The sequence below is a fragment of the Pagrus major genome, chromosome 19 (assembly GCF_040436345.1).
Source record: "Pagrus major chromosome 19, Pma_NU_1.0".
Taxonomy (NCBI): Eukaryota; Metazoa; Chordata; class Actinopteri; order Spariformes; family Sparidae; genus Pagrus; species Pagrus major.
Window position 1 is genome coordinate 25,068,377 of NC_133233.1, and position 25,658 is coordinate 25,094,034.

The window sequence follows — 25,658 nt, forward strand, 5'->3', positions numbered from 1 at the left end:
TGAATGTATACTCGTGCGTGTGCGCGCACTCATGTGTATGAGAATCAAATAGACTACTAGTTAACTAGCGAGCTAGCTAGCAAACTAGACAGATAAACAGATAGATAGCTTGATAGATAGATAGACAGACAGTCAACTAGCTGGCTAGCTAACTAACTAGACAAATAGCTGTCTGGCTAGCTAGCTAGCTAGATAAACAGACAGAACAAAAATGGGCTTGAAAAAAAGAGAGACTGTCATGGCTCGGTCTAGGTCTCTCTGTCAGGGCTCTTTCCTATGTACATCTCTGCCAGCTTTTTGAATTGTGGTCCCCAGTTGCTGAGATAATCATAATCATGGTCCCCCTCAGTGGCAGCCGACTCCAGAGAACTGAGGGATTCTGCCAGTGACCCACTGCCCTCGTAAGCATACGTGGCCAGGGAGTCATAGGGGGGCGCTGTTGGATCTGTATCGTTCTCTTGAAGCCTCCCATTAATGAAGTCTCTGACATCCGTGTTATCCTTTATAGGTGATGTCCTCCGAAAGGGAAACAGCATTTCGGGTATGATGTCCCTACGTAGCTTGTTAGCATCCATCACCTCTGGGTTGCGCAGCGTGCCGATATCAAAGGCCTGAGTGTCCTCCTCTCCACCCCCTTCATCGTTGTAGCTGACAACGTTGTCTCTGACATCCTCTTTGGAGATGATCAGAGGCTCCTTCTTCCTCTGTCTCCTCAGGGCAGCAAACAGCACCACGATCACTACAGAAAAACAGTGGGAAATACAGAGAGAGGAAGCTCAGCATAAGACGTGTGCCTCCTAACATGTGTCATGCATTAAAGAGCACAGGGGAGCAAAAGAGCAGAGGGGAGACGCATTTGCTACCAGTGATAAATCCCCAACACTGCCTCAGGCGTTCACCTCCTATTATTAAAGATTCAGTGAAAAAGCTGTTCTTTCGTTTTCCCTTGCAATGTCTTCACTGTATAAAATGCATGGTGGTTGGAGAATCCTTTTTTTTTTCTCTCTCTCTCTCTCTAGCACACAGCCTCATATCTCATCTCCTTCATTCTTTTTCAGCAGTAAAAGACAATCAGAGAATGCAGAGTTAGCATGTTTCCAGAGAGTGGCACTGTCTGGTAGCAAGTTTTTAAATAAACCCGTAATTCTTCAGAAAAAACAGGAAGCAATCTCTCATTTAGGACAAGCACAAGCCCCGCTTCACCTGTGCTCCTTACCTTCTCCTTCCTTTCCCTTTTTTGTCCTATCAGCAGGTACTCTAGTTGTCTACTTGCCTCCCACCTGGGTGTTAATTACAGTGCCTTCAACATGGGTTGTATGTGGGTGGAGGTGCCTGTTTATAAAGGTTCTTTGTGAACATTTGTGACTGACCAGTGCCATGTTTTTAGACGGCACAGAGGGCTGCAATGAGGAAGACCAGATAGGGCGAGCCGTTCCAGCTCAGTGCCTGCCTGTCGGAGTCAAGCGGAGGTGAATGAGACAGTCTGTCAGGGGGGTTGAAGCGCGAAAAGTGTCAGATAATGAGCAGATGTCATGATATTTTGCTCAAGAGGAGAGCATGGAGTTTAACCTTCAGCACACTCGATATGTGAGAGAAGATCTGCCCACCACCAGGCGCAGAGTTTTTAAATTAGAGTTAAAACAAGCAGATGGTAGAAAAGCTGGTCAATCCTAACTTGCTTGTGCACTAGTTTTAGTCAGGGTTCAGATCAAATAACGCATCTAACTCCAAAAGAAGAGAGGGTGACAGGTGGAAGGGGGTTCAAATTCAACACATTGAAAGGCTAAGAGGCTCATGCAGGCATTCATGAGGATGGTTTTGTTGGATATTTTAATCACATTCTACATTCATACATTCACAATGTCTAGTGAGTCAAAAGAATGCTCCTCACTGCTTGGCCAAGCAAGGTGAGGTTCAATGGTAGTTGAAACCCATTACTTATATATATGCCCTCGACCATGAGGACTACACATTTGTGCTTTTTACTGGGTAAAATGATAGGCAGTGCTGCTGTTGGGCCCAGTGTGCTGTTACATACTGCATTAGATCACGAGGAGGGCTGAAGTGGTGCTTTAGGATGTCAGGAAGTAACATGCGACCCATTTTACCAGGGAAATACACATTTTTCCATTTTGTTAAGTGGTTTTATTTGCTAATGAATGGAGCTTAGAACTACTATTATGAACTGCTACACTACTTTCTGAGAGAGAACTGCCGTTTAAAAGAATATGCAAAGCAACCTGTGCTTAATTGGACTGGCTTTAATTAGTAAAGATCATTGACATGTTAGCTAACAAAACCTCCCGCAGCAGGCCTTATCAATTACAGAATTTTTTGTACCATGATTATTTTGTCCATAATACTGCTGGGTCGACACACAGACAACTTTGGCTGTTTGTTCAACCCCTTAAATGTCTAATTTTCATGTTGTCTTGACAAGCGACCTCCTGTGGCCATCTCAATAATGAAGGCCCTCTTTTAGAGGCAACAGTGGTACTCTAAGTACTGTTGCCTGCCATGTTTATAGTGCCTCGGAAGGCATTACAGTGTAGGGTTGGATGTACTACGTGTCAAAGGTTGTCAACAGCTATCATCACAGAGCAATGACAGGCTTTTTTAAATCTTTTATCAAGAAGACAGAATCACTTACGTACATTATTCCTACTATTGTGAGATAGCACCCTTCAAGGGCTTTATCACCCTTCCAAGCTTCATCCGACCAGAGATGGTACCTGCACATTTTCAGTAACATTTGAATTATTGGAGTGAGTTGGGACTCCGAACTCTCAATCTCTGTCATGCTTGTCATGATAGACCCTGTTATACCAGAAATATTCAATATTTTTTTATCCCCTTCATGTGGGCACTCAGCGGCACTCACTCGAGCAAAGCAACTCACACTGGGACATGTTATTGGCTTTAGCACCCAGAATTGGCTGCAGCATGGAGCATATGAAAGTAACGCCAGCCTGGAGTGCTAATTTTTCATATTTCTGTGTGTTTCATGTGTCCTCAAAACAAAACCAGAAACCAAAATAATACTATTGGTAGAATACTAAACATCCAAACTGGGTTATGTTGATTGCATTTTATTTGTATTATTGTTACATATCTGTTGAGGAAGTTGACTTTTTCAAGGAGAGCAACAGTAACTAAGGAGTGAGGGAAATGGCAAAGGGTCGTTCGTTGAGTGTACAGTATACATCATGCATCATTGGACAGATGCAAGGCCAATTTACTCTTCCTAAGTCACTCCCATTTCGCTCTGTGCTCCAATAACTTCCCAATTACTATTAAACTTGTATGTCCTATGTGCTCAATTTGTCTATGTTGAAAAGAAAGTTAATTAACTAGCTAATGTATAACAGTTAGCCAATTTCACATAAAAAAGAGTTGGCCTAATGTCACATCACCAACGTCAGCTAGGTTTGCTTTGTCCTTTTGTCCTTTCTGTGGTAACGTTTAAGAAATTTGAAAAAGGATCGGTTATTTTGCTGATGTATTTTAAAGATGACATTATTTATCGTTAGTCAGAAAAGGTCAAGGATCATCATGGTGAATTTGTCCTTCCATCGCCTAGTGTAGTCCTAAATTGTGATTGGGAGTGGGCGATATAAAGAAGTTGACTTGAGCTGAAGAACTGAGAGGCGGCTGCAACCACAGCTGAACAAAGAAACAAACATCAAAGGAATGACAAGAGGGTTCAGATGCACATGGTCACACAGATGCACATACACATGCTCATACACGAGGGAACTTACTGAGGAGAATAATGACACAGAGCAATATGGCCACCAGGGCTCCAGTTGTGAGGCCGTCTGAGAAGGGCAGGACCTCCGGGTTGCAGGACTGCATGTTTCCACGGCTGTCACAAGCACACACGCGCACGATCAGTGTACTGGTGCTGCTCTGAATGGGGTAGTCATTGTCGGAGATGACTACGGGCAGGAAGTACATGCTCATCTCGCGCCGGCTGAAACCTCCCCTCCGCGTCAGGATATTGGCCGTGTTATCTGTGGACAGATGCAAATGGGTGAGGCTTGTCAGCGAGGAGATGTTTCACTTTGCTAAATAATCTTGGAGGAAAGGACTCCTTTTCTTTGTTTCCTGCGACAGACAGCTCATAATAACTAACTGCACAGCCGTTAAGAACTACTGGCATCTTGGGATAAGACGTCTAAATATTAATTACAACAAACACAAAGCATTATATTAACTACCTGTGCTATTTGTTACAAAATTCTATTCATCAAAAAATAAATTGAAACACAGCTTAATAAGTAATCACATAATAGTCTACAATCTAAAAGGACAAAAGCATGGCGGTTACGCACGGCTACAGTTTCTTGCTAAACTAATTAAAATCCAAAGTTTGGTTGTTAAAACTTAGAGTGAAAATCCTACTCTCAGTTTCTGCCGCAGTCTTTTCATTTTGTCTACCGCAATACATCCCAGTAGTTGAGGGGCTTTGGTAAATATTTACTCAGAATCAATTCTCAAACTAGCACCAGGCATACAGAGGCAGTTATACTAAGTAGAGAAGAAATGGACAGATCCAATGTTTGAAGTAGTTCAAACTGTTACTGCAAGCTTGCCGAGCTACCACTGCATTTCTCTCTCCCTCAGTAGGGTGGTCGGAAAAAAACAGCGTGAGCGTAAACACTATTTCTGATAATATGTTTTATTGTGTGACAGATAAACTCAAATCTGTCTGTAACATAAATAAAGATAGATGTGGGATGACTGCCTGACAGCTGGCTCTTCTGTAAATGAAATTTTGCCAATCAGCTCCAGATATTGAAAGTGTTTCAAGAACTCAATAATAAGACTACAATCACACAATGGAATTTTTTTTCCTTTCAAGTAATGGTCCTCATGATTTACATCTTATCAAAACCCATTTCTCCATCAAGTTTTATTTTAACACCCATATAGAAACCTTTCAAATGTGTGTTTTTCAGTAGAAATGCATATCTTACCTTCCCTGTCAACAATTGTGAAGTTAGGGTTGGTGGCACTTATAGTGAAGACAAACTTGTGTCCAACGAGGGGTTCATCTGTGTCAACAGCACTTATTGTCTGAATCAGCTGTAATGAGCAAAAACAAGTATAAGAAAACACATTAAAGCTTCTTAATGAGGAAATCTAAATGTATCTGAACTTAAAAACGACAGTTTTCTCCACTACTTTTGATTACATTCAAGACTTATACATTCGAATGCATTCATTTTTAATTGCCTTTATTGCCTTTGAAACTCACTGTTGTATAAAAAGTAAATAAATAACATTCACTGAGAATAAGCTGAGCCTAATCAGACACATATTAGACTCATCTGCAATTAGTGAGGAGTGTTTAGATAATTAACAGATTTGCTGTCGCTTGAAACTAAAGCTGTAAACACATGTGGCTGAAGGTCCCCCAACACAGATCTGTCGGCATGCACCACGCACGTGGAGTGAGCATTGTGGATACCGACGCCCCCCCGTAGATGTCAGAAGGTGACCGGTAGACGACTCCTCCCTCAGATAAACTGCCCCTGTTGGTTTGCAGCCAACCTCTGTTTGGCTCTTTGCCCAATAACACTGAAAAATGTTAAATAACGCAGGAAATGGTTCTCCTAAGACCACCACATCGCAATAACCACATGTGTTACCTGCCTCCAGGTTCATTTAATTAGAGTGGATATATATATTCAAATATATTCTGGTGATTATGCACCTCAGGCACACAGATGAATTTCCTCTTAAAAAGGTGCTTTTGTGACAAATCCCCTCTGGACTCTAATCTGACTTTGACTAAAAGTTGCCAAAAGTCATCTTTCCTACCCTGTGTGCTCAGTGTGTATGCTCTTAACTTTGCTTTGCATGGTTTGCACTGATTAATGCAACATTGCTTTGCAGTTACATTACTCATTACTGTGTAATTGCAATTTTGAAAGGTATACACACAATTCTGACTAGCCTATTACTGTATACAGCAGTCTGTCTATAGACCCACAGTATAAGGATTCCTATTATGTTTGATAATTCAGTAACGTTCTGAGTGACAGTCAAAGAAGATATCTCAAAATATCAGTGCTATATCAATTTATATATTGGTCGGGCTCTACCAAATAAATCTGAATCAATGCTAAAATGCCAAATACTAAATATTTCTCTTAATATAGAAAAATAAGATGATTCATTTTTAAGCACCTGTCCAGCTTTGACATTCTCACAGACAAATGTGTCATAGGACATTGCGAACTCAGGGGCGTTGTCATTGACATCTAACACCTTGATGAACACAGGAACTCGCGTTGTCTGACGTGGGTTATCTGAAACAAACAGATTCATAAAATTTAATAAATCACGATAACAGTCAGTGGATGTCATAGATTTCAAATGGCAACATAATTGAAACAGCACTTACTTATTTCAGTGGCCACCACAGAGATGTTGTGCCATTTGGACATCTCTCTGTCCAGTGCTTTCAGTGTTGTGATGGTGCCATTCACAGAATCAATGTTGAACAGCCTCTCTAGATCTGTGTGCCGATCGATGGAGTATCTGAAAGAATAATACACACACAGGTTATTGTTTGTACAAACATATTGATATTAGTTTGTTATAGTGATATGAGACATTATATTTTCTTAGATTTGGAATATTTTTATATCATAATATGACATATCTGTCTTCCTGGTGTCAAAGGCTGCATTACAGTGAAGTAATGTCTGAACTTAATAGACTTGTCTATTTGTTTTAATACTTGCCTTTACCTACTTTGTCATATCCACGATACTGATGATTGTTTATCAAAAATCTCATTGTGTTTAATATTTTGTGAAAGGGAGGCATCCCGATAATATTGTCACAATATCGGCATGAAGGTATTTGGCAAAAAAAGGTTGTGATATCTGATTTTGTTGGCTCATTTAACATTCCTGAGATTGTGAAGATACAGCACATTATGTGTTACCTCTCTCTACAACAGTCCCTACAAAATTTGCATACCTATTATTGTAGGATTGCTCATAAAGTGAAGGTTCATTTTATTGCAACAGATCTGTCTTGATAGGACAAACACATTGAAGTACTTTCCCACTTCATAAAAACTTGTTTTACACAGCACATCACTCGTTGTTTCTGAAAGGAAATATATTCCGCGCTCTCCCGTGTCAGAAGATGATACATCTCCCCTTGTGCCTGCTCATTTGTCATAGTCAACTTTCATATTCCACTGAAATTTGAATATGCAACACAATGCGCCATGTGGCATGCGCTGAGAGTGGCATATCTCTGTGTCAGCGACGGGCAGGCGCCATATGTGTGGAGTGGCGGCACTAAGCTGTGTGAATCGATACAGCAAATTAGGCTCTTTCACTTTGACTTTGTGCGGTGCCACAGAGGGCTTACATAATTCTGGGAAATAAACAGTGTCTGTATTCACTTCACAGGGCCGCCGCCATCTTCCACAGGGAAATGACCAAGAGGGAACCATGAATAATATCCTTTTCTCCCCCCCACCCCTCCTCCATACTGACACATGGCTAGGCTGATGGATTAGATTTAGCCAAGTGGGCACATTTCCATCCTCTTGCTAAGAAAAAAAAACTGATAAGAGGAGACTTTGCATTTCTACCATGTGATGTTTTCTCATTGATTTTAGACTAGTTTAATTAAAGCTGAAACAATGAGTTTGAAACAGTCAAATTGCCACAATAAAGCACTAAACCCATTTGGTCGGTGAGGAAATCTTTACTTAAGTTCTTTTCTAAGTTTACTCAATTGTGAGTACTTATTCCCAAGAAAGAAGCATTTGTTGTTAGGTGGGGATTGGATTTGGCATGTGGCTCTAACAATCTGGCCCTGTCCAAACACTTCCCGCCGTGCCCTGTAGCGTACTTGACTGGCTTGTTGTCAGCATCAGGGTCCCTGGCCGACACCACGCCGACGAAGCTGCCAGCAGCCGTGTCCTCATGCACCTCGATGATGTAAGGGTTCCTGGTGAAGACAGGTGGCTCGTCCACATCCTCTACCGTTACCTTGACTGTGGCGTAGTCTTTGAATTGCAGACCGTGGATGAACCTTGCGTCTAAATAGGTGTTTCTCACCTCTACTCTGAACTCATAGTCCCTCTTACTTTCGTAATCCAGCGCCTGGAGATGAAAGAGCATCAGAAGTCAAGCTGTAGACTTTTCCATAAAAAAAACAGTCCCCCCTCCAGCATTTTGATAGGCAATTCATTACATTTCATTTGTCTGCCTTTATCTTATTCATTCTCTAAATTCTAGGTTACAAATCCAAGTGAGGAATACTGATCTGGGAGATCCTAGGGGAAAACTAAAAAGAGTTTTGAGCAAAAGACTGCTTTATATTATTCATTTCACAGGCTTAGGGTATCTGATTCTACACACACACACAGTTCAAAAATGAATTCTGTCATATGTCTTTCTTACATGAATAAATGTTATCGGGGGGACTGTTTCCAATCTGCAAATGTACTACTCCATTGACTTTAAACGTACATATTTAAAGAAGATTAAAAGACGGCTCAATTCTTTATTTAAATTAAAATATACACTAAAACTCGAAGAGTCAAGAGAAAGGTTCAAGGATTAAACTGCCTTTTCAAAGAAATACTGGTAGCAGGTTTGTTTGGGAATTAACAAGGCTGTCTTTCAAAAGAAGAGCATTTTCACTCCAGTACAAATAAGCACCTTTCAATCGTGCACTGAATACACATCTGATGTTGTCATATTCTTCGTGCAGATGTGAACATTAATATGCTGGGTGTTACTCAATGCATTAGTTAACATATTTTCTATTTAAAGAAACACTTTTCTTGAAGACAGGAAAGCTGTTCACCGCAGCTGTATGAAAACATGTCACTTGTCATGAGAAGTGTTTTGTCTGATTGCACAGCCATTATCAATCAAGTAATGGTTACAAGACTGTGAACAGTGGCTGAGTTTGATGCCGGTTGCAGGATACAAAGCATGACTCATAAAGTACATAAAAGATGGCTATGTAGGCAAACGAGGAACAAAAATAAGCTACCTTTTTGATTATGATGACTCCCTCCTGTGTGGTTTGGTCAGTGATGATGTTGAACATGTCGTGACCACCGACAATACTGTACTCCATCTCGGCATTGCGGCCGACATCTGGATCATCAGCCTTAATACGTCCTATGGCGCCTCCAATCTCTGTCGACTCCACAGCAGTCACACGGAATGAATCTATTCGGGGCAGTGAATTAAACAAATTCATTACAGACTTGTTTGTGAGTGTGCTTGTGTCACATTTGTCTTCAGAGAATTGTGACACAAGTTCATTCATGTTTAAAAAATCTATTGCATATCCATACAGTGTAGGGAGAAATGACGTCTTACGGTTAGCAAAGCGTGGCGGACTGTCATTCACATCTGAGAGGGTGATGCTGACTGTCGTGGTTCCTGAGAGTCCACCCATCTGCCCGGCCATGTCTTTAGCCTGGATCACAACCTGGTAGTTTTCCTTGACTTCTCTGTCCATGCCAGGCAGGGCTGTCTTGATGGTGCCTGAAAAAAATTAACATCTGTTCCACCACTTATGCCAATTTGAAGGAAAACTTCATTTTTGGGAAACTGATTTGCTGTTTTACTGAAAGCGAGATAAAAGTAAGATCAGTTTCATCTCTGCTCTCAAGCGTGTTTCCTAGAAAATTGCATTTATGTATTACTAATTTGGTTTGGCAATTATGTTTTGAGGGATAATGGAATTGCCACCTTGCTTATGTTCCCTGGCAACATTTTCCTCGCATCAGAAGTGTTTCATTATGTACCACGTGCAAATAATACAAGGATGGATTCTGACTCCTGCATGTGGTTAGGGAGACACTGTGGTTTTGGACAATACTCAGTCCATAAAAATATTATATTTGCATATCTTGTTAGGGACTCAATACATATAGTCTGTTATTGGTACAAGGTTCACAGTCACTACACTGTATGTATAAAACTGGCAACTGCAAGATGAAGACATGACTTCTGAGGTTCTGTATGTAAATTGAGCCTAGCTGTTGTTGGAACAGATTCACTGCCTACGCTGTATGTTAAACTGCATTGCCCTTTCACTTTTCTCCATGTTAAATAGACACATCCAATTGTAAATAAGAAAGTTTGCAGTTGTGGAAACGGATAGAGCAAGGCTATCTCACAATGTACGTGCCTTGCAGGGTGCACTCAATGACCTGAGATTTAAACAGACATTGATCATCACATCCACTTCTTGGTGAGACAGCAAATAAGCACAATTCACAAAATGTCACATATTACACAAGTGTACATTTAGACAAGCTGCGAATAAATAATGGCTTGAAACAGGTTAGTCTTTTCAGCTTTCATGAGTCACAGAAAAAATAAATGGTTCTATGAAAACCGTCCAAAGAAAAAATGCTTTTGCATTTCAGTCTTCTTAAAAAACACTAAGGTGAAAGCCGGTTGCACCATCTGTTCAAACTTACTCTTTATAGCAAACTATTTTTTTTTTTTTACTGAAGTCAAAAATTACGCATAACTAACTTAAAGATGTTCTTTTAGTTATTTCTCTTTTACAACTCTTTTACAACTCTTAAAGGTTCTTAGTCTTTGAGAATCAAAAAAAATATAACAAATAACAATTTTCATGGTAAAATAAACATCTCAGGAAGTATCACGGTATCACAGTATATATTATTAATTATTATTATTATTATCATCAGTTACAATGACCCTTAAAGGAATAAAACAGAAGGTTGAAAAAATGATTATGATCATTTAAGAAAATATGTCCTCACAGACATGAAACTGGATTAAAAACACAATATATGTTTATTTTTTAATAACACCAACACAGTAGAATTCAATTCAGTATATAAGCAAATGAACATGGTATGATAATCATCAGTATTCATACCACGGTATACTCTGAAACTGGTATATTGCTACAACCCTAGAAGCAGCTAGACAAGCTAAATGATAAAGGACAACATGGTCACAATTTGGTAGGTTTAGGCACACAAAGTACTTGGGTAAGGGTTAGGAAAAAATCATACTTTGGAGTAAAACAACTATATTCAGTCTCCTGACATAAGTTACAGAAGTGAGTTGCACTATAAGACATGTCAGCAACTATGTCAAACTGCCATCAGGATCCAGGCAACACCTTGTCAGACACAACTTTTTAGAAGAGATTAATTCCCAGATGTGGGAAGACTCAACTGAAGCTCAGCTTGTGTTTGATCACCATCTCCACATAACTAAAGTGCTGTTAGATGGCCTGGCTTGAAACATGATGGCTTTCTCCTGTGCCAGACCAGTCTTTGGCTCGACATTGAAGAGGGTAGACTATTGAGAATGTTCTTGAGAGACTCTTTGGCTGATGACACCTCTTCTGCACCCAATCAGTGATGCTGAGGAGTGATACAATGCTGTGCACACCAAAACCAGAAATGCTATTGAGCTCTGTATCGATGTCTTGAAGAGGAAATGGGCTTGCCTGCAAAATAGTTTCCCGTACTGATGAAAGGGATAGTTTAACTACAAGTGCAATACAGGACAATGTGTTTGAGAAATTCTCAACTTTATTTACCTCTTGACTGGCCATTATATTTTGATGAAAAGTATTTTCGATGATTGATCCAGTTCCACGTCCCTCATTAATCACCATATTTACAAAATAACCCTGTGTATATATAAGCACTGTTTTAATTGCTAAAGGGCAGATATAAAGACGAAACACGTCATTAATGTAAAATCATGGCAAAAATAGACTTCCCTAGAATCCAATGACGGAAGAATAGACAGATTTGCATTGTGTGGCACTTGTCTGCCAGTTGCTGTCCAAGGTTGTGAAGTGAGTGAGTTGAAAGCAATCAAAAAAGGGCCTTGGTGTTGAAGTGCTCATGTAAAAAAAAAGGTATTGGGTGTTTCTTTTTTGATGTATAGTTAACCGTAGCAAGGTATGCATTTATTTCACTTCTTTTGTAGACCAAATGTGGTCTTTTACTCTAATGCATCTTATTATTTCCCCAGCTGAAGGAGTGAATCCTCCTATTTAAACCAAATCAAACCAAAAAATAAATAAAAAAATGTTATAGAATGTTCCCTTTTTTACAATCCAGCCAGTGAAATTAACAGAGAGGGGAAAAAATAGAATTTGAACAGCTTGGGCTACTTTGTTAAGTAACAAAACATAGCATTGTATATAAGCATATCCTACCTTAAAGAGGAACTCACCAGATGACGCCCTTAAATGCCTTAAATGCCTTTAGTCAGTTTTGAATGTTATTTAAATTTAAATTTTGTGTTTATCCTCTTGTTCCTACAGTTGAATGTCTGAGCTTCACTATGTAGAATGATTTATGCCTGACAGCAAAAGGCTGTTTTCACATTAATTGCTCAAAGTGGAGATTTTTTTTGTGCTCACTGAAAATCTGATATTTAGAGACGGGCCTATGAGCATGATTTATGACATCACAAAAAGTTGGTAGGTTAATCCTTGTCCAACTGGATATTTGTATCCAGCAGTTACACTTGCATTAGCGTATATTGTGAAATTTTTAATGAGGGAGAAAAAGTAGGTGCCACTCAAGAGAATTTTAATGTGGTAATTTTCCGTTTTTCCCCACAAAACCAGATAGAACACACAGGTTGGATGCTGCCACAGATTTCATTAAGCGACTGATTTAACACAGGTCTTTGATAGCTGAGACATGACTTATGTTTGGCTGGTGCAGCCTATTTTAGCAGCTCGTTAGTTTGAAACTAGCTTGTAGTTACTAAGAAGACACCATGCACAAACTAATGAAGAATTTGCAAACAGCTGGTGCAACCCAATCCAGACCTAACTGTTCGAAAACAAACACATTTTAGAGAATCAACATTTCAGCCTGTCGTGCCAGCTCATGAATGTGTTGTTAAAGTTAATTTACAGTTTCAGTGAAGTAGAAATGTTTAGTTTTGTAAGACTAACGGCACTGTCAAGCAGATACATCCTTATTCTGCTTGTTTTCATTTTCAGAAAACACTTAACAGCAGTGCAAGAGATCTGTTTACAGACTAACATGACATTAAAAACTGCTTCCAAGAACTCCTTCTGGGTTTGGCTTACCATTCTCAGAATCCACAGAGAAATAGGGTTGTCCCTGTAGAATGCTATATACAAGCTTGGCACTGTTCCCATACGTTTGATCATCAGCGTCAGAGGCAGTCACAGTGACAACAGATGTACCTGCAAAAAGAGCACTCAGAGTCAAGTGTAATAAACACAATCAAGTCACAATCAAGAGACTAAACCTATTCTTATTTAATTTCAGATCATATTTCAGAGAATTTGCTGTAAATCTAACGGTCGTTCTCAGCAGTACGATGAGTCATACAGACTAATCTTTTCATTTCAAACAACAGGGCTCTGGAGTAAAGCAAATTAGTCATTGACAAAAACAGCATCTTAGTAAAATCAATCAGGAAAATAGCATTAGTACATATTCTTTCCTTTTTATAAGAAACAACAAGGTCATTACTGCATCCGGCTGAGCTTAGAAACAAACATCTTGCAGGCTGGAGCCAGGACTCCGCTAGCACCTTAGTGAAAATTATTGCCTTGATTAAAACCTGCTGTCCAAATGAATACTTGAGACTGAAAGTTTCTCCATCATCAAGGCTTTAAGTAAAGATTTCTCTCTGCTTTGGTTTACAGTTAGAAAGTGTTTATGCTGAGTGCTGGACAGAAAGGTGTTGCTTATTTGACATGAAATCATTTTTGAACTTGCTGCCTTTGGCTTAGCAAGGGCATGTGCATTTTTATCTGACGTCTTTTGGCAGAGCATAGGTATGGCAACAAAAGGTGCATACTGTACAAGGTGCAGGGATGTAAGTACTGTGCTCATGGTCACTGTATTTGTCTGTATGTGCTCATGGTTTGGTCTTGGCACTGTATTTCCCTATATGTGCTCAGGTGCCTTCATATTCCAAACTGGCATTAGACCCAGCAACCTGTTCTGAACAAGTTATTTGGTAATATGAATGAGTTTCAGCTTAATCCAACCACATCAATCCTCAAATGATAGGTGTTTGAATGTGCCTCATTTGTGCTAAATAAATAAACATGTTAAAATAAATAAATAAATAAATAAGTGTAGGCAGAGCTGAGCTCTGACACTCCTCTCAGATATCCTGTCATTGAGTCACTTCCACCTTAACTCCTGCATAATCCACCCAAGCGTTTCAATAACGCCACATTGCAAATACTGTCCTTGGCATTCAGGAGACCTCTGCCGTGTCCTGTTTGGGTCCGACTGTCTCCGTGCATACTAATGAACCCTTGAACATCTGTCCCACTTAGTCCCGGCATTGATAGCATAAAAGGGAGCTGCTGATTTTTCATGGCTGGCTGGCTTGATTAACCAGTGTGTTCAGTCTGAACATATAAGGGAGTTTATTAGTCCAGAGACGAGTAGTGATGACCCCGACCCACCTTTTGCCAGTATTCATGCAGCTGAGAAATCTAAGAGCAGTGCATTATGAATTCCAAACAGGCCATTGTTATTTGTCACCAATAGACAATTGGGTTTTTGATTTACCCTTGATTGCTCCCGTGTATTAATTTGTGCTTGCATAATTGAGGATTGATTTCAAGTTGCATGCATTATTTTCATAAGCTTTGTTTATATTCATACCGACTGGTTTATTTATATAACTTGAATGGAATGAAGTGGAGTGCAATGAAGCAGGTCTTTAATTGGAAAGACTGTGACAATCTAAACTTTCAATATTTCTGCTGCCTATTAAAAATGGCAAATGGCATTACTTGTTATGAATGCCCAATGAGCCTGACCAAACAAATAACAATCACACACAAAAAAAAAGACTTTGGAGAGCTGAGTACAGCGTCTCAATAGACCAGTTCACCTGACTGATTAACGCCGATCAGTGTTTGGATTCTGCGTGTCATGTCGGGCATTTCTGTCAGCATTTTATGAGTTTGGGATATAGGGCTGGCCAATCTGCCCAAGAAATAATATCATGCTTTTTTTAATCACAATCATCTTTTCAATTTTGAAATGCCAAGTAGACTACAGCCAGACTTATAATTTGTATGCTTTTATCCTTTTGCACCATCGAAACACAATATTGCATTAAAACTATTTTTTTGGCACAAGCTCCTCATTTGCTATGTTGCTAGTTAGAACTAATAATTGCAATGTTGCAGTACGTTCGTCCAATCAACACAGCCATCTAGTTGACTAGGATCCGCTCTTCAGTGAGGTTATATGAAGTTTGGAGATCTCCCACCCCCGTTTGGACATGCTGGAAAGGACAAAGTCAGGTGATGTTTGTTGTCATTGGGAAATCATCACTGTTTGGTTAGGTTCAGGCCCCAAATCCTATAAGAAAGGTTTAGGCAACAACATTACTTGTTCGGTTTTACTTGAGTTAAATACCTGACGTCAGTTAACATATAGACGTATGCTCAAATAAATCAACCACAACTAATAAACAATAGTCTCCTTGGTCAAAATCTTGTTTTAGTTTGATCCATCCATCCCAGCCTCCTCCATTTGGTCAGCTTTGTCAGTCTTTATACTATGTCACCTGACATTTTTTTTATTTATAACATTGGGTCCTAAAATGACACAAGAAACATGTAATGCAGACGAGTGTTATTCGTATGCCATTTGTTGAGAACATGTTGTTTTAATAGACTAATCAATTCAGCTGTAAAATAAAAACAAACCATAACTTACCAACTTCAGACATCTCAGGGACACTGGCGAAGAAGATCTCCTTTGCAAACTTTGGTGCGTTGTCGTTGATGTCGTGAATTTTTATGTTAAATTCAGTGTCCGGCTCCAGCTCTGCATTGGTGTTCCTGTCCAACACCTTTGCAATGAGTGTGTACATAGCTTTCTCTTCCCTGTCCAGTCTCTTGGTGGCATGAATGTCCCCAGACTTCTCATCGATCAAGAACAGGGTGCCTGCCCCGTCTCCAGTCAGAACGTACTTGACATTGCCGTCACCTTTGTCCATGTTGGAGTGCAGCTGAAAAGTAAGAAAGACACATTTTATAGATATAGAGTCAAACTATTAATACAGTGGTGTTGTTGGTTCTCATTAGGGGCATTGCATACTGCTCTGTGATGCATTTCAGGCTGACAAAAAAACACACTCTTGCCATTTTGTGTAACCAATGGTAACATTGAGAGCTGTTAAGTTAAATTTCGCTGAAAGAAAGAAAGAAAGAAAGAAAGAAAAGTTACCCATAGTATTTTCAAGTCCTAATCATTGCCCTTGAGCTCCTCTTCATATGAAAAACAAATCCTTGCTTCCCTCGTAGCTCACATCAAGCCTGTTGACAAAACTAGGTGCTGTTTTTTTTTTTGTTTTTTTTTACTGTGGCTGAAAATTTGAACATAAAATAAAATATCTAGCCATGGGCCTCCCAATTTGGGATTATTCCCAAGGGTCTTTTGTCTGTAGGCACTATGAATAATGTGCTTTCTCCACATGTCTCTTTTGCTTTTGTTGCCAATTCACTTTATTTCTCTTTATTTCTCTATTTCTCTTTTTTAACGGTATTTTGAAGCTGTAACAGGCACCAGTACCATGTAATGTATGTGAACTTTTAACTCCCTACTGTCCTCACACTAAATCTGTTATAAATAGTTGAATAATCAATCAGTTTATTGAGAGAAAATTAAGTGGCATCTATGTTATTTTATAGTTTCAGAGTCCAAGCAAGAATGTCAAACATTTGCTTTTTCCAGCTTCCTAAATGTAAGGAATTGTTGCTTTTCATTCATGATGGTAAATGCAGAGTCTTTAGGTTTTGAACTGTTGGTTGGATAAAAAGTAGAAATTTGAAGAGTTTTGGTTCTGGGAAATTGTGATGGGCCTTTTTTCAGATTTTATTTTTACATTTTATAGACTAAACGATTGATCAGTTAACATAGTAAAACCGCGTTGCAACATTCTTGGTGGTCAGGGACGTTAAAAAAACAAAAACAAATTCAATTTTTCTGTGAAGCTCCAGAAATGTTTTATGGACTACATAACTTCACCCGACTTTCCATCACTGTGGACGTGAGCAGGTAATGACAATGATAATTAATTTTTTGGGGAATTTATCCTTTAATGAAATAATTGCTAGTTGCAGCCCTACCTGAGACACCTCTTAGGCTGACCCTTTATGCTGGGGATCCTGAAATATAAATGACTTAATTGACCTTGTATTTTGCTTACGACATTTACAGCACAATAAAATATAGTCAGTAAAAAGTATCTTTATAGCCACCCCAGACTTCATGCTTTACATTCGTAAATCCATTTACTGAAAATGCAGTAAATAAGCAGCACATGCCTCTTGAGTACATTGGGAATGAGTACATAAGTATGCTGTTTGGCCATGGGGACTTCATACACATTTACACCATAGTATAGCTGTACATAAACGTTGTGACACTCTTTTGAACAGAGAAATAATGGTGAACACCTACTGAGGAAACTATCTCTTTGTGTCTCAGGACAGAACATTGCCTTGGCTCCCACAGTGTCAAGTGTGACATACTCCATTAGTTCAGATCAAATTAGTCTTAGATTTTTCTTCCAAATTGTGCCTTTGAAAAATGATGAGAACCTGACCTACAGCAACAACTGCTAAAATTAGTCACCTCTGACCTATCCATCACCTTGAAGCGGCCCTACAGTGTAAGCGTCATGGAGGAGTAATGGTGGCATACTGTGACAGACACTTGATTCAAGCTCATTACTGTACTGGATCTGTCAGCAGATATATTTAGAGCACTATCTCATGGGTTCACATTTTAAATGACATGTAGTTAGGGACACAGAATGTACGTCAGTAACTTATTAATATTAATGTCTGCGTGCTGTGAGGAAACTAATTATTTTTCACCGCAGTTGGAAGACTGATGTCAACAGTAAAACTCTGAATGGAAATCAGAAAATGTATTGCCAGAGTGCTAGCTATTCTCAGGCAGAATTAAAAAACAGGGACGCATGTGAAAACAAGCTACTGTCAAGTTCAGATGAACAATATGCACAGTATTTGGGGCTGCTTTTGAAAATATTTCCATGCAGATGAACTCCATTACCCAAAGTCTACTAAAGAGGAATATCACTCAGCTTGAATTTCCACATATATTTGTGTTCGGGGACAATCAATTCATTGTTTGCGAATGTGAATTCTCTCCTGAGCTGTAGACCAGTGAACCAAGGATTTATGGTGTGTTATGGATGTGAAGGCTGCTCCTGCTATTGACTATGAATGACAGGCTAATTTTGGCGAGCAGGAGAGTGTTTGTATGAATTTATACATTCAAATGGGCTTCATATCTTTGTTATGCGCATTTACTTCCCTGAAAAAAAAAAAAAAAAAGGTCTGTAGCTGTGCCACTGTCACCCTTTCCCTCCTTTGAAATCCATCATCTCTGTAGGGGTATATTGGCTGTAGGAGACACTAGGACATGCTCACTAAGCAATGCTGAACTACTCCGCAACATAAGAAGAACACATTTCATTACTGATATTCAGAACATCTATGCTTCCAGTGTGATAATTAGGCCAATGCAATTTCAGACCGTGTCAGACCACAGGAATGGCATTATTTTCAAATCTTTTGATTGTATTCTCTGGGAGTTTTTTCATCTGATTATTACCATATTTCCAGTCTTTGTTGTTAATCCTGTAACAAAAAAAAAGGAACCTGAGATGCAAAAACAACAAACAAAGAGCCATCAAAGCAGCCAGTACCCTATGCAGCCAAGCTGTCTACAGCATAATAGGAATTGTACAGTCTTTGCAGAACCCGGTGGTATGTATTTTACATATTTCTCCTTAGCCAGCGTGGGCGCATGCAGGCCTTAACCTCCTGCATTTTTGTGCTAATTATTGTCTACACCACGTCAGCTTCCTAATCGTATGGGTAAACAGATCTTCTCCCCACAGTTTTATAGATTTCTTACTGAGGGGTAGTGCACATAAAGAGGCATTTTGCAGAAGTAAGCAATGCTGTACAGACTTATTATCAGATAACACACCATCAAAAAATAATAGTGCTTCTGTTCATCTAAATCAGTGAGGCACTGTGCCAGCAGCAAGGATGTTTAAGTTTTTTTTTTTCTTTCCACAGGTTTCCTATAGAAACCATATATATTAAAGGCATACAGGGCGGTGAGCCTGAGTGCAAAACCAAGTTGAATGGATTTTTATTGACATATGCCAGAGGTGAGTTTGTATATGTTGACTGTACTCAACAACACCCAGTACAGCTAGGGGAAAAAATTGGCACTGATACTCTTGACAAAGTGCAGCACAAAGTGTTTTCACACAGCCTTAACAAAATCAAATGTTAGCACTACCACACTATATTTGCAGGGATTTAGTGGCTCTCCTTTCAAGGCCTTGCAGCACAAACACAGCCTTTTCAAGGCCTTACAACAGAAGCACAGAAGAGAGCCTTGATGAGTTAAATCGCCTTGCACAAACACTGAGGAATTGTCAGTAAAGCAGCAAAATCATTGGCAATTCTTGTCAGGTCTCTGGTAAGCATTGCTTGGTGCTGCAAAGAGGAGATAGCAAAATAGAGCGCAGAATGGATACAGAATAATTACTCTTCCTCTCTCTCTCTGTCTCTTAAGACATAGGCAGAAAAAATCTTTACTACTGGAGCTCTAATGTATATTATACTGGTAAAGTTACAGCTTACAGTATCTCTGGTGCGCTTTGTATTTCCATACCTCATAAGTTATATGAAGGAATGAATCGAGCGGGGCCTTGCAAAATCTCCCGTATGCATATTAACAAAAATATTAGCACAACAAAGTGAGCTACCTTGGAATATTCTAATTTAGGGTGGCCCATTTTCTTTACAAGACAATACAGTGTACCAGGAATTTAATAGGATTTTGTTCACTTCAAACACGCCACTCAAATGCTCCAGAATCCAAAGTTTGCGGCTGTATTGCTCAGCATTGCAAGTGTTCACACTTCACAGCCCTGCTTAAGAAGTAGGGCACCACAGCTGCACACAGTGAGTGCTCACACTCATTAATGGCCCCGTGAAAGTCAGTTAAAATGAGATTTGAGGGGTTTTTACGCTTGATACATGCACGGCCATGGCGTGGTATACTTCCAATCATAACACATACTATGCATCTCTTCAGTGTTGACAATTGCTACTGAGTCAAACCCCTTACTTTTACTAATGCAGTTATTTTTCTTATCTTTTTCTGAGGTATCAATCAGCACCACTCAGTGTGTCAGCTTCAAAGCAGCGTGCCTTTTGAACACCTTGATAAGCTTTATAAGCTGCATTTATTACATAGTTCAGTAGCAGTTAGTGCACTGCTGCAGTCACAGTGGTTCTCTGCCTCCCTTTTTTTAGTTAAGGAGCAAGCTATGCAAGAGTGTGACTGTTCTTTACATCAAATTTGATTGCCGTAATCGAGAAATCAACCTCAAGTGACAGTCAGTGAGTGCATGTGGGCTGATTGGAGAGGTTTGATTGAATGTGAAATAAACAAGGTCTCCCACAGTGCACTGCAAAGGCCATTAAATGATCTTTATGAAGAAGACCATCAAGGCTTTGAAGGCTTTGATGGCTTTGTGCTGGGCATGAAAGTGCTTTTTGCATTTGGTCTTTATTCTCCATCCTTTTTTTTGTCTCTTTCTCTCTCTATCTCTACCTCTCTAATCTATTTGTCTGCCTGCCTTTCTATCCCTATTCTATTGTTCTATTTCTTCCCTTGTATCTATCAGTCTGCCTTTCTATATGTGTGCCTATCTATCTGTCTGTTGGTCTTTTTTCAGCTATTCTATCTAGTGGTCGTTCCATCTATCGATTGCTATATTTTCTATGCCTGCAGCTAAAACATCCATTCATCCATCCATCCATCCATCCATCCATCCATCCATCCATCCATCCAACCATCCATCCAACCATCATTCCATCCTACAGCTTGTTTTTGGGGCTGTAATTTTTTTTTTTTTTTCATTAAGGATTGACCAATGTGTTTTTTCTGGGCAGATACCAATACCGATTATTAGTTATCATGGGGACCTTTACCATTTGCAGTAAAAATAAAATTCTAGTGACAAAATTTAGAATAACTACTGATGGAATGTAACTAACTGCGATGTACTCAAGCACTGTACTAAAGTCAAATTTAGAGGTACTTTACTTAACTTTAGCAGCCATTTTTGTGGCTACAACATACATAACATATGTAAGAAACATTAAGTTATAACTTATCTGTGGTTTTGCAGAAATGCACTTAGCTAACATGTATTCTGGTGATTTGGTTGACTGGTGGTTTTGTAAACCAAGGGCACTTGGGTGCATGGAACAAAAAGCAAAGAAATCAATCTTCAATTTGCTCGTTTTGTCTGACCAACAGTCTAAAACATTTAGATATTCAGTTTACTGTCAAGGAAAAACAGCAAATCTTCCAAAATGAGAACAGAGATAGTATGAAGCTTTTTTGCTGGAGAAATGATTAATCAAATATCAAAGTTGTTTCAGATTTATCGCCTAACCAACTCTTTTTTGCTATCTACACCCTGTAACTTGTTCTCTATCTATTTATCTACTCTTCAACTTATTCTCTGTGTATTTGTCTCTGTTGGCCTCACAGTCTATCTCACTATCTAAAACTCCAAAGTTAAACTGATAGAATTAGTGATACGGATCGCCACAGCTTCTTCTGTAAAGCAGAGTGGCAGTATGTGGCTGCCCTATTTTCCCCCTCAGTAATTTATTACAGCCTCGTGTTATTCTGACACTTTAATAGTGAATGATATTGGACACAGGAAAGAGTGGGGAGCTGGTGAATGTGAGGCTGACATGCTGCAGAAGTTGGGTGCCAGAAAGCATCAAAGAGTCGAGAAGAAAGCCACATCGCGCCAGTCAGTGACATATCAAGGGATGGCCCCATTTATAACTAGCATTTGCTTTGCTGCTTCATCACATAACACAACAAGGTGAATTTCATTGGCCTTCTTGATTGATATGTTTTCTTCTTCTTCCTCCTCCTCCTTTCCCTATTCCATTTATTTTTTGCGGTATCTTTCTCTTCACCACATCAGTATGATGGTTTCTGCAAAAGAAGTTGTCATATCCCCCCTACTCAACCTTGCACAAGACACTTGTTTACTCCGGAGAATGAGGTGTGTGATGAAAGCCAGCTTCCTCTGAGAAAATTGGCTGTCGACAGTCACCTCATTTCCCTCCTTCGAGTTGATAACTGTAGCGTTCCCCATCACACCTGTCTTTATAGTGCTAGCATGGGTGAGCTGACAAGAACCCCCTCTGATCTGGTTGGGTGTGGAGGAGGAGCATTGTCCTGAAAACTCAAATCGCTTTCCAGATGCCTGAGTCAGGTTTAAGTCTCATGCTTGTTTTTGAGTCTGACTTGTTCAGGCCTTGGCTTGATATCAGTTATTAAATTTATACCTTTTCTTTTTGTATGTCTCTCTCAAACTTGTATAGAGTAAGCAATAACTCAAGATACATTAAAAAACACAGTTGGCCCCAATTTAAAATGTCCCATTAATTTTAATTTCTATGCAATACTAAGCCACAGGAATGAGTCCTAAAACCCTGGAATAAGTTAGCATTTTTGCATTTCTGTTCCCTCCTCTCAAAGTCAATGAGTTTGGTTGGGTAAATGCCTGAAATAACATATGTGATTAACAGAAGCTTAAAAGATTTTCATAGTTTGTTCTATGACATAAAATGCCATTGAATACCCCACTTTAGCATATACATGCCTTTAAAAAGGTGATTGCTATCAAGTGGCTAAATGAGACTACAGGTACAGATTTTATCTTAAACTTCATCAGGGCGAATTTATTCACGAAAGGTATATTTATTTGTGAAGACTATCTTTCTAAACTAAATGTGAATATTATATACTTGTCTTTGCCACAGCTTATTTATTTATTTTTTTTACTATTATCCAAAATCCAAGGGGGGAACCCATTATTTTGCCGATTAATCAATGAGCCCGAAGTTAAGTCTTCAAACAGCAAATATTTACATTTAAGAAGGTGGAACCCACAAATATTGAAAATCTTTGCTTCAAAAATGATCATCAAAACAGTTTGCGATCAACTTTACTTCAGTCGACTGATTGATTAATCGACTAATGCAGCTCTGTGTGCAACTGGTGTTACGGTCAACTTATGTTATTTCTGTTTCTATTTTTCTGTCGTGTCACAGTGGGCATACCTTGCTGAATGTCTCAAGTGTCTTAAAACACTTTGAACAGGCAGTAGACTGGAAAAGCGCTATAGAAATGCAAGTCCATTTAACATACCTCCTAGTGTGATATTTTGGAGTAAATGAAAGTTTGAGTCTACTTCTTTTATGGCTCTGGTTTTGAGTGGGGCTTGCCAACAGCTGAGTTGGCTCATGACTTATGTACCCTTGGTATTATTGACTGATTTGAGCTGTGATTATGAGGCTTGTCTGATGAAAATGAATTCATAATAACTGTTGATAAAAGCCATGCATTGTTGTTTTTGTTTAGCAATGAGCTGTTCTTGTTACAGCTGGCATCTGACCAACAACAAATCAATTGAACTTAGATTTAAGATATAATAAGTGATTACAACGTGCTGTTTGAAAGAACTGTCTAATATTGGGGGGAAATAGAGCGACTCCCATGTGTTCTTGCTGTGTATCTGATAGCTCCAGTTAGCTGAGCCTGTAACAGCCAGATTTCTGTCAGCCCATTTGTCTTCAGCCAATTACATCAAACACTACTTCAACAAGCTAAACCTTTCTATAATTAGTCCGCAGACAATGTGTTTGGACACGTTACCTTGCCGACATATTGATGGTCATTTCCTGTGTATTCCTCGAGCAGAAAGAATTGATTCCACATCCATCCACGTTTGGAGCGCTGGAGAATCCTCCCATCGCTCTCTGGCATCCCAAACAGATTCCCAATATTCCCAGGCGTGAAAGGCAGGGCAGTGCTGGGCCACGGGATACAGAGCACCAGGAGGAGCAGAACCTGATTGGTTATCATGGTATCCAATCAGCTGGGAAATGTCCTGGTTGACTTCTGAATTATGGTAATAAGCTTCTGATTGGATGAACACTGGAAGGCAGTGTCATCAGAACAGACATTGTATTCCTCTCTTTGATGTCCTTTAGATCCCTGTGAAGAGAGGAAACTTTAGTCAATAGGCACTTATATGACACAGAAGTAAACGAGTAACTGACACAACATACGGACTACAAGAGGGCAACGCTTTCTGTACCCTGCATCTCTCTTCCAATTTCTATGTATCTATGTGCATTGTGTGAGTGAAGGAGAGACAAAAAGTCACGGACAAAGATCAGTAAAGTCAAAAATTGATTGAAACTCCCACCACAGTCGAAAGTGTGTTTTTCTTCTTGTTCCTACAGTTGAAGGTTGAAGCTTCACTGTGTAAAATGATGTGCAGCATGTGTAGAGTTTGACACTAGGAGGCTGTACTCACATACATCTGCTGAGAGTGTACATTTTCTGTTTGTTCACTAAAAAAAATGGTTTTAAGAGGCAGGCCTACAAGCATGATTTGTGACATCACAAATGGTTTTAAAGTCAATGCTGGTCCGATATTCATCATGAACAAGTTTGATGCGGAATCTTAAAACCTCCCATGCACAAACACTGAGAATGGATTTGACAATGAAGTAGAGATAAACAGATTATTGGCCTGGGCTGATTTTCAGCATTTTTCTGAATATCATTTGTGGTTTTTGTGTCCAGTTACAGATAAAATACATTAATTTTAAAAATGCGCTACGTTGGCTCTGTCACACTCTGTCAACACTGGAGAATCTGAATCCGCTAAAAGAATTAGTAACTAAAGTAATCAAATAAATATAATGGAGTTGAAGTATAAAGTAGAAGAAAACGGTTAACATTCTGTCTAAAACAAAGCATGGGAGTGTGGTTATTAGTCATACATAATCCATACCAACACAACCAGACTGCTGCTCTAGAAAGATTCAACATCACTAGAATGGATTAGCGGTAGCACGGATAATAGCATGGATAAGCAAAAACATACATTTTAGCATGGGTAGTGATAGCTGTCACTCAACTAGAAGTTATTCTTGGGTACTGAGGAGCTGCAGAGTTTATTCATGGTCAATCTATAACCTGTACTGTACGTTTACTGCCACTAGACAACTTCTCTACTAAACTTTCCGTTTGCTGCATTCACCAGCACCTCTCTCTCTTTCTCTCTCTCAACCACTCACACACTACGCACTCTCCTATTTCTTGAATGAGCCACACTACCCTTATAACCGCTATAAACCAAGCTTGGAGGGCGACGCATGATTCTGCTATATTCATACATCATTATTCCATTTTAGAGCTATCTTCAATTTGGTAACTTTGAGCACAAAATTGAGTAACCCTAACCCAATTTAAAAAAAAAAAACATAGTCTGTGTAGTTTGTGTTATTTTACATTTTGAGATTTTTTTTTTTTTTGTATTCTGATTACTAAAAATCAGTATTTGCCCTGGAGAAATTATATAGGACCAAAGTAGGAGGCATCTTGTGTTCAGCAGTAGACCTTGTAAAATCAAACACATTTGCATATTCATATATTATTGGATTTTTAATGA

General features: G+C 39.2%; 1 protein-coding gene across 1 annotated transcript; it reads right to left on the bottom strand.

The window, feature by feature from the left end:
• Positions 1 to 248: 248 nt before the first annotated feature.
• cdh10a (cadherin 10, type 2a (T2-cadherin)) lies at positions 249 to 24,058 on the bottom strand. The gene is made up of 11 exons (XM_073488340.1): positions 23,849 to 24,058; positions 15,752 to 16,046; positions 13,117 to 13,236; positions 9,378 to 9,545; positions 9,043 to 9,224; positions 7,888 to 8,141; positions 6,413 to 6,549; positions 6,196 to 6,317; positions 4,980 to 5,088; positions 3,762 to 4,013; positions 249 to 739 (listed from the first exon to the last, which is right to left on the bottom strand). The coding sequence occupies exons 1-11, from the start codon at positions 24,056 to 24,058 to the stop codon at positions 249 to 251; spliced, it is 2,340 nt and encodes a 779-aa protein (XP_073344441.1).
• Positions 24,059 to 25,658: the final 1,600 nt, after the last annotated feature.